Below are 10,694 nucleotides of genomic sequence, written 5' to 3' on the forward strand. Positions count from 1 at the left end.
AGTTGTGAGATGATGTATTACGGAATGAGTAAAGAGACTTGCTGGTAACGAGATTGAACTAGGTATTGGATACCGACGATCGAATCTCGGACAAGTAACATACCGATGACAAAGGGAACAACGTATGTTGTTATGTGGTCTGACCGATAAAGATCTTCGTAGAATATGTAGGAGCCAATATGGGCATCCAGGTCCCGCTATTGGTTATTGACCGGAGACGTGTCTCGGTCATGTCTACATTGTTCTCGAACCGTAGGGTCCGCACGCTTAAAGTTACGATGACAGTTATTATGAGTTTATGCATTTTGATGTACCGAAGTTTGTTCGGAGTCCCGGATGTGATCATGGACATGACGAGGAGTCTCGAAATGGTCGAGACATAAAGATTGATATATTGGACAGCTATATTCGGACACCGGAATTGTTCCGAGTGATTTCGGAGAAAACCGGAGTGTCGGAGGGGTTACCGGAACCCCCCGGAGAAGTATTGGGCCTTAGTGGGCCTGAGGGGAGAGAGAGGGCTGCAGCCCAGGAGGTGGCGCCCCCCCCATGGGGAGTCCGAATTGGACTAGGAGGGGGGGCCCTTTCCCTCTCCCTCTCCCTCTCTTTCCTTCCCCATCTCTCTTCCTAGTTGGACTAGGAAAGGGGAGTCCTACTCCCACTAGGAGGAGGACTCCCCCCTCCCTTTGGCGCGCCCCATAGGGCCGGCCGGCCTCCCCCCTTGCTCCTTTATATACGGGGGCAGGGGGGCACCCTAGTACACACAAGTTGATCTTCGTGATCGTTCCTTAGCCGTGTGCGGTGCCCCCCTCCACCGTATTCCACCTCGGTCATATCGTAGCGGTGCTTAGGCGAAGCCCTGCGACGGTAGAACATCAAGATCGTCACCACGCCGTCGTGCTGACGGAACTCCTCCCCGAAGCTTTGCTGAATCGGAGCCCGGGGATCGTCATCGAGCTGTACGTGTGCTAAGAACTCGAAGGTGCCGGAGTAACGGTGCTTGGATCGGTCGGATCGGGAAGACGTACGACTACTTCCTCTACATTGTGTCAACGCTTCCGTTGTCGATCTACAAGGGTACGTAGATCACACTCTCCCCTCTCGTTGCTATGCATCACCATGATCTTGCGTGTGCGTAGGATTTTTTTTGAAATTACTACGTTCCCCAACAGTTGCTTCCGCTGACTCTTGTGTATTCGAGCTTATATATTCGAGCCCTCGAGGCCCCTGGCTTGTAGTATAAAGCTTGTATTATTTTAATTTGTGTCTAGAGTTGTGCTGTGATATCTTCCCGTGAGTCCTTGATCTTGATCGTACACATTTGCGTGTATGATTAGTGTACGATCAAATCGGGGGCGTCACAAGAACGCTCGACAACGGAGAGGGAAGAAAGATCATATACATGTCATAAGAAAGGGAGTTTATTTACTGCTCTCTCGATGTATTGTTTCCTTTGTTTGAAGATTGATTACCATCCGTGAGTTAAGATAAGGTTAATGTGATTGAGCGATTTTTCTGAAAATCAAATATTTGTTTTTTAATTAATGTGATTGAATGATTTAAGGTAAGGTTAATTAATTTAGATTTGATCTTTAGAGATTGTTCGTGATTGATTCTACATTACTAAATAACTTGCGCCAGTATGGAAAGTTCTGATCTGTTCATATTTCTTTCGTTGTGTGAGAGGGTGACGTGAAAATAAACCAATAAAGTGGGGGGAGGGGACGAAAAAAAATCTACGAAAAAAACCAGTGAAGGTGGGAGGAGGTACCAAAAAAACCATGAGAGGTGGGCCGAAAAAAAACTGAAAGCGAGACTACCAACTGCTCCATTAGGAGTAGAGATTACATCTAGATTTTGAGACCATCGAACGGCCACTTCCACCACCAAAACAAGCCATCGACGCGTCGTTGACACCGCTCCCATACCTGAGCCGGCTTGACCTTGTCAATGACAACCATGAAGTCTTCGTGCATGTGCCCCTGAGGACCAGCGCCCTGGAGGCGTAATTTGTGGTTGTTTAATCCTGGAATATACCTGAAGTATCTGACACCAAATCTCGAGGAGAGACCCTAATCTCATTGCCCCAAGGAAATGACAAGAATCAACGTCGTGACTCCGGCGCCTACGTCTAGACAAAAAAAACTCGAGATGGATCAAAGACCAGAAGACAAACTCAAAGAAGAAGCAACCCATTCGCCCAAGCGCCGCACCTGCGAGGACTAAAAATCTATAATCTAAACTTCTAACCATGGTGGATGGACCTGGATTGCCCTCCCCTCCACCGGCTGGTGGAGCAACAGGCAGAGGGGAGACGAATCCACAGGCTTGCATCGAGAGTTTGCTCTAGCCGCCAAGGGATAAGGAAGGAAATGCTAGACATAGAAAGTCCATATTAAATACACAATGATAGTTTTTTTATTGTACAGATGAGGTTTGAGATTTACACTCGATCACAACTAGTTGTGATTAAAAATCAAGGAAGACTACTTTTCATCTTTGAACTTTTCCAAAAGTTCACCTTTCTTCTTAAATCATTTGTTTAGGTCAAATATACCCTCAACTTTCTAAACCGAATGCTAACATGTTTTTTTATATTTTTCGTTCCTATGAACATCGTGTTATAAAAAGCCGTGGATTGCCCCACCCAAACTAGTTTAGAGTTCAAATGGCTGAATCCAATGTAATCGAACCACGATCTTTCAAAGGTCCAAAAAAATCTTCATCTCGTTGCTTCACGCACCCGTTGTTGATTTCCCCTCGAGCATTGCACATCCGCAGTGCCCAAATAGCACTGCATCGCAGCCGCCATTCAAGAATGGGCATCTCACCACCTACAAACAAAAAAAGCATGGCATAAGATAGAGTGAATTGATATTTTCATCCAGATGCATGGTCAAAAAAAGTAAGTAGGTTATCTTGGCATCCCACCTTTTTCTTCTTCTAGATTTCTTTGTACTTGTACTGGAATGATATATGGTTTTTATTCATTGGATGTAGAGGGCACATTTTTTTAAATAAAATATCTCCATGCCATCTACCACATCTACAAATTTTTATTCACTGTACCTGCTTATGTAGGTGCAAGAGGTTAGGGTTGGAGCTTTTAGATGGATGCCCTTAGATGTGTTCGACTGGGTTAGGCCCTGTTTTGGTTTCAAAAGTCTTTAGGTTTTGGTAAAGGAATGTCCATGTGAGCATGAAATCGTGTGAGAGATTGATTTAGAAACTAGTGTGTTTATTTCGAACCAAACTAAAATTAGAACGAAGAGTTGAACTTTCAGTAAAGTTCAGCGACGAATAGTAGACCTTTTCCGCTGAGAATAGACCATGTTATTTATGTGGGTTGTGTGTATTGCTGTCCATAAATAATATGGTTGTATGTTACAACATTAAAAATAGTAAAAATAACGCTAGGATGGCCTGCCAACCTTCCAAACCGGGTTCCCCCATCTCGCTGGCATGAGAAGGCACTTGAAGGCAGTGGCGACACTTACATGGAAACCCTAACCGACTTTCTTTGGCGAGCGGCGGGGGGGGGGGGGGGGGGGGGAGACAAGCGAGGATGTTAGTTTTCTAATTGCGTTGTTTCTGTTTATATTAGAGTATAAGCAAGTACGTAGCTGCTTCTAAGATGCCATGCCTTCTACACTTCTGTAATTAGTACTCCCTTTTTAAACTAATACAAAAGGAGCACTAGACACACAGTAGACACACAAAAACATTTAGCCTTGAAACATTTTATTTTTGGAGCTTGATATCGACCTGTCAATTGTTGTAAACTTTGTGGGCCGCCAATGAATTTCTTAGATCCAACACGCTGATCCTTAGAGACACGTGCACAAAATCTCTTAGTCGTTGTCGACAAGGCCAAGATGGATCCGACAGAGAAGCGGCAACAACGGCGTGTCGGCGGATCGTTCTGACGGCATTAGTGATCGTTCGGTGGTATAGAAATCTTGGTGTAATTTTTATTATGTTTTAGATATGCTTGGTACTTCTTGTGCACTTTTATAATAGAATCGATCCTTTTTGAAAAATAACAATTCTTGGATCATTCAACAAATTCACCACTGGCTTGTTTGCTGCTCTGTTTTTAGGAACATGTTTCCTTTTTTTTTCTTTTTAAGTTTTAGGAACAAATTTCGTTTCAGTAACACGAGTTCTCAAGCAGCAGCACACTCGCTAGTCACTCTCCCCCCGTCCCCCGACTGCAGCTAGGCTGTGTTTGATAGCAAATGGCGAAATAAGTTGAAGTAATTTTGCCAGTAGGTATGAGATACCATAGTTTCATCAAAACATAATATTTTAAAGTATTCACAATATATAAAACCTATTTGGTTGTTGTCGCATACCGCTGTAAATTTTGCTACCTAGCTATTGTGTTAGCAGTGCAAACAAGCGCAGCTAGCTGGCCATTTGAATATTTTTTCTGTTGCATTCAACTAATCTGCCATGCACATGCAGCTAGCTAGCATATAGCTTACCGTTAGCAGGGTAAACACGCCTAGCTGGCTTCTTTACAATTTCTGGTGCGTTATTCCCGGCAGCTAGCTAGGTAGCCTTTACCTTATCATACGCGTGCATAAAAACAGCAGAATGCAAAAACTGAACAGGCGGTACGTACCAACCATCCACCACAAGGTATGTACGTACCCAACCTAGCTAGCTTGTTTCTTTCCCTTGCTCTGTTTTAAAAAACAGTTTCGCTAGAACTTATTTAGATGAGATTTAATTTGGTCTCATTCACTTTTTATAGCCATTGGATGTGGTGCTATAAGATGCATGTGTGCTGACGTGGGTTGTATCCGTTCTTGTTTTTCAGATGAATAAGACCAAATTACGTCTCATCTAGATGAGTTCTAAGTACTCCCTTTAAAAAAAGAGGTCCAAGATTTTTTTTTATGCAGAGAAATTACTACAGTTTCAAGAATACTCTAGTTTTAATAACACAATATTTAGTGCTAACCAAACAGGTCACAGTAAATAAAACTATAATATTTAAAAAAACTGTAGTATTCTTAAAATATTTAGAAAATACTTTGCTATCAAACAGGGCCTAAACTCCGCCGAAAACCCTAGCCGCCAATCCCCTTCCTCCGGCCCAGGCGGCGGCCCCGCGCGCCATGCCCCCGCCGCCGCCGCACCTCGTCGACGAGATGATTGAGGAGATCTTCCTCCGTCTGCCCACCCCTGCCGCACTCGGCCGCGCCTCGACCGCCTGCCCCCGTTTCCGCCGCGTCATCACCGAGCGCTCCTTCCTCCGCCGCTATCGCAAACGCCACCCGCCGCCGCTTCTCGGCTTCGCCGACCAATATCCAGGGTTCCACCCCGCCCAGGCGCCCTACCCGTCCGCCCCGCTCTCCCGTGCCCTCGCCGACGCTGCCGCTTTCACATACTCTTTCGTCCCCAAGCCCAGCGAGGGGTACCGGGGTGTGTGCGACGTCCGCGACGGCCGCGTCCTTCTCGAGGAGGTCAACCTTGATAACAACGACATCGCGGTGTGCGATCCCTTGTCACGGCGCTACGTGCTACTTCCGCCCATACCTGGGGACCTGACATCCGAGAAGAAACGCCCTTGTCAAAGCACGCCCTTGCTCGTGCCGGTTAGCGAGGATGAGGATGAGACCTTGTTCAAGGTGATCCTCTTTGCTGACTATGGTACCGAACTGGCTGTGTTTGTCTTCTCTTCCATCACCGGAAAATGGTCTGTAGCCGCATCAACCAGTTGGAGCTCTTTGGGTGGTCGCCCCCCTGGGTTGGACTTGGACAGTCACCCGTTTGGATGCCGCGGCCTGTCCTGTTTCGCCCGTGGCTGCTTCTATTTTGCATCGCCTTGCAGGGACAGGTTGCTCGTGCTGGAGCTGGACACACTGTTTTCTACCGTCAACAATCACACTGGCTACCAAGTAAAGCTCAGATGGCTGCCTAGGCAGGTGGAAAATGATTTCACCAGGAACAACATGCAATGCAGAAGTCGACCTGGCCAGGCCAGACTGCCTCGCATTGTACTGGGTAAAGAAGGGGCCATTGAGGTGTTTTCTCTCGTTGATGATCACCGCCCAAATGGCTTGTTTTATCTCTATCATTATACCCAACAAAATAATGCTGAATCTTCCAAGGAATGGCAGCTGGAGAATATTGTACCGTTGCCTGGCGGATATAACTATTTCATCACGGGCGCAGATGAGGGATTCTTATTCCTTGGAGCCACTACAGAAGATCAGCTTGACATTAGTAGAGGCTCAGGAGTGCAGTTGTTGGCTACTTACTGGGATGTAGACTATTTTTCGCTGGATGTCAAGACTTCTGAACTTATGAAGGTTTGTAGGAGGAAGAGGTGTTTCTTTACTCGTGAAAATGTTTACTGGTACTTCGGCTTCCCTCCATCATTGTCAAAACCAAGTATATGAAGTGGTAAGTCTATTTTGTTTATGTTTGTTGTGCTTTGATGCCCTAATTGCTCACACTGGAAGTTACTGTTTTATGCTACCGTGAGAACTTTGTGAACCCGGAAATTTGGTCTTTATTGTTTCTATATCCTATTCAACAATTTCCATGAAATGGGGGCAATTGAAAAAGACACAATGTCATTTCATATCAGGGAAAGGCATCTATATCCCTCCAAATCTGGGTAACCTACACAGCAGTTAATGTTTGAGGGCATTCACATCGTAGGAAAGACTTCAATTTAATTTACCACACATCTTATCTGCTACCTTTTATGTATGCTACTTTCTAACTGAAACAAATATAAGATGGCTATGGGACCCTTTTGAAGCATGACTGAGCAGCTCATGCGCATTTAATCTTAAACTAGCACAGTGGCCCTCTCAAATGCGAGGGTATCCCCTTAGTTGAAAGTGTATGGAAAATACTTAACAAATAGGAGTGTGAGATTTTATTTATGGTTTCATAGATATTCACGTTATTTGATACAAAATAATACCACCCTATACACCGACCAAAAAATATTGTGCTAAATAAAATATCATAGGTGCATGTAACATCTTCAACTATTATCATTTTTTGGGCAAATGATTATACAATATTCTAAAATTACTCATAAATGAACATATGTGTCGCTCGTACATCTTATTAGATCAACTAACATAGTGACCCACACAAATGAGAAGGCAACATCTTTATATTTATTTGTTTGGCTATTAACATATTTATATTTGCGGCTTGTTATATAAGGATTTTGTTCAGATAAACATGTTTGTACCTAATTTAGTTCATCTGAATGCTACCTCTCTACTTCTGTTAAAATAACATGTATCGTCAAATTTGTCTGGATAAATCTTAAATTTATATCAAATACTACCTATGTTTTGTCAAGGACTCGTCTCTGCCAGCCTGGTGTGCCCAAGGTGGCTGCAGATTTAAAGGTGCTTCTCACTGCGACGCTTGCACCATGGTTATTTTACTCATCACAGAAAAAGAAAAAAGATAGTACTACTGCCCTTCTCAAATACGCTGATGAAATAAAAGAATGTACATTTGATTTGAGACGAGAATTCACTACTAAACAACAATCCGTGCTGGTAGAAAAACATCATGGTAAGTGATCTCAATAAAACATTGAAGTTGCATATTGAATACGCGTCCAAACCTATGAAAGAAGAAAATAAATAAGGAAACTTCAACATGCATCATATCCACTGACCACACCCATTTTTGCTATTTAAGATTTTATACCTCTTAGAGATATAAAATAACAAAGATCAACAATGGTTCTAGAGTAACAGATGTTCAAGCCCACACGATATATTCAAGTGTCTATTGCTCTATCTAGAGGTATATCCGATTGGAACCAAATTTATGTGTGAAAAAACGGAAATCTCAATTAGTTATGCATTATTACTCCTAATCAATACATCCACTTTAGCATACATACATGGTGAGAGAAAGCACATATTAATGAGTAATAAACATGAATAACATGATGTACATTTTATGTGAGCTATCTCATTACTATTGTCTACAACAAATATTTATCGGTTTATAGTTTTACCAAAACCCGAACCTAAGAACATGTATAAAAAAGTATGTATCCACACAAAATAATTATCGGAGAAAAATATAAAATTAAAATTAGTCACTACGCAGTTGCATGAAAATAAACTACATGGCAGACTAAGGTCATTTAGAGCATCTAGATACATGTTTACATCAACATTCTTGGGAAAACAGCTAAGCCATATTTAGTGATATGGGAAAAACTGAATCCAAACACAAAATAAATCATGCTAGACCTAAGAATAGTGTTGTGGATTAGCCCTAATATCCTCTAAAAAATCGTGTAAAAGAAGAAATGTACTAACTCTATGGCTCTAAAACATGCTGTAAGCCTGTAACTATGCTCTTACACTTTCTAAAGCTGTGTCAACATAGTTATCTGGGCCAATGATTGTACAGTATAATGTTAATAGACAAAGATATGCAACTAAATAATCTCGAACTTAGGTGCGAGAAAGTTTTGATGTACTGTTACACAATTCTAACATAAATAAATCAATAATGGAAGCAGCAACATTCCAAGTCATAGTTGCAACCGCAAAGGTTTACTGTGCGGTATGTAATCGCATCTTTGTAACACTATTGAAGAACAGCCATATGCAGTTCAAAATCCAAAGTTGATCGTAAAATGTCCATAAGAATTATTTGTCCCAACATCCAGCTCGGTATAAAACCATATGTGATGGTAGGCCATGATACTTATACTTGCCTGTAGAATACAAATCAAAAGCATTAGAAAAGCTTAAATATCTTTGAAGGAGAATTTAGCTAGACACAAACAGGATCCATACCCTTAAATCTCAATTTTTTAGTCTGTACAGGGGTGGAAATTCCCACTGCAATTTTTCTTGTTATAATAATAAAAACAGAACTATACAAAACAGCTGTACAGAAAGAGAGAAAACTAAAATATGAAAAATGCAAAACCTGGGAGGTAAGCAAACAAGCCTCTAGAGAGAAACACTCTTGCTAAGAACATCCTTCTTTCTCATATCATCTATTCACCTTGGCAAAACACAGAAAACAACATGAGTCTGCTAATGTTCCAAATGCTAGCAATCATTCAAGAAACTTGTGCAATGTTGCAGCAGAGCATGTAAAATATTGAACTGTTTGCTCCTAGAAAATGCATCATTCAGCACACACATGCATATTGGCAATGTGATATACAGGCAAATTAAAAAATGAATGACCGGGAAGGAATTAACCCATGGCTAACTTAAACTGAAGGTCTAGTCAGCAAAGTTAACATGTAGGAGTCCAGCCTTCCACCGGACAGCACTCCCTTAGACCAGCGGCGGCAGGAGGAAGCACTGTAAAGATGAATATCCTATAAAGACGCATGGGTGGCATCACGGTAACGTGGATTCTCCTAAAGACGCATCAGACCAAGCTTGAATTATCAGATTCGGAAATTAAAAAGAGGACTGGGGAGAGAGAACAGAGCATGCGAAGAAGAAACGGCCAACCGGTTTCTCTGGGCACCGTAGATTGGTGGCGAAATCTCCTTCGCGGTTATCCACGGAAATGCCCTGCAGAAGACTACCCGGACTGGACGCAGCTCCATGCGGATTTCATGCCGTTTCGTCTGGATCCCTTTAAATTCCTCTTCACCGTCTCTGAAGCCATCCATGGCGGAACAAAGGCACAGTGTAATCTTCAGTTCTGGTGCAGATCCAGGAAGGCCTCCACAAATTGATCATTGACTGGAGTACTGGACGGTAGTAGTAGTCGCTCCAGATTGCTTGATTGCGCTCAGGAGGGAGGTCACGACCTAGAGAAAAAGGTGGAACAGGACGGATCGATCGAGAGAGGTGAACAGGGACGATTAGATCGGGAGATTAGAACATCGTATTTCCGTTGTGTACGTGCATAAGTCCATAAGTGCATGGAAAGATACGAGACGTGTTAGATTTTTTTTTTCTGGCGTGCCTGACGTCCACCAGACCAGGATCCATGGATATGGAAGGTACTTCCACATATCAACGGACAAACTGCTATTACACAGATCTCTTGGTCATGGTTCGCTTATTAAAAGTGAGACCACCATATTGATAGACGGATGTTCCCCTTTTGATTACTGTGGGGTTTTCGAGCAAATCTCTCCATTTTCATCCGTATTGTGATTTTAGTATACAATAGATAGAGACTGTACTATATTTCCAGTTTGGCATATATGGCCTTACTGGGAAACTATGGAAGCAAACATTTCTATTGAATATGCTGATCTAATGTAGGTAGTTTTTACTAAATATATCTGCAGGAATGAACGTGCTTTCCTTTTGGGCCATGCATCTGATGCCTTCTAGGAGAACTGGAGGATGGACAATATGGTGCTCCGAATATGGTAGCTAGATATTGTACTGGTGCCTTGCCTTGGTGTGTGTCTTTTGGAATTAACCATCATGTACTTTTCTGTGTCGGTATTAAGCGCATCTAGCAAGACAATGTAAGCAAGCTGAATATGTAAGAACCGAACTGTCCTTTTGTGTTGGCACAATTGCTGTGGCCTACTGTGGTGGTGCGCTTTGCCACTCTACTTCCTCAGTTACTGTTGAATTGACCTTTATATCCTGCTCAGCATGATGATCATCTAGCCTTTATGCATTTGATGCTCCATTGCTGCTTTCGGTTATATAGCTAGTTGATTGTGTTTAAGTTTGTGCTTTGTT

The 10,694-nt window shown here is 42.6% G+C and overlaps 1 protein-coding gene across 1 annotated transcript; it reads left to right on the forward strand.

Annotated features, from left to right (window-relative positions):
* Positions 1-5,073: 5,073 nt before the first annotated feature.
* On the forward strand, positions 5,074-10,474 carry LOC123130318 (uncharacterized). Its single transcript, XM_044550241.1, has 2 exons — positions 5,074-6,417; positions 10,286-10,474. The coding sequence occupies exon 1, from the start codon at positions 5,127-5,129 to the stop codon at positions 6,411-6,413; it is 1,287 nt and encodes a 428-aa protein (XP_044406176.1). The 5' UTR covers positions 5,074-5,126; the 3' UTR covers positions 6,414-6,417; positions 10,286-10,474.
* Positions 10,475-10,694: the final 220 nt, after the last annotated feature.

Source organism: Triticum aestivum, chromosome 6A, assembly GCF_018294505.1.
Source record: "Triticum aestivum cultivar Chinese Spring chromosome 6A, IWGSC CS RefSeq v2.1, whole genome shotgun sequence".
In the NCBI taxonomy this organism is placed as follows: domain Eukaryota; kingdom Viridiplantae; phylum Streptophyta; class Magnoliopsida; order Poales; family Poaceae; genus Triticum; species Triticum aestivum.

Excerpts from the sequence above, each read along its gene's own strand:
- LOC123130318 (XM_044550241.1), top strand. The coding sequence starts at position 5,127 with ATGCCCCCGCCGCCGCCGCACCTCGTCGACGAGATGATTGAGGAGATC.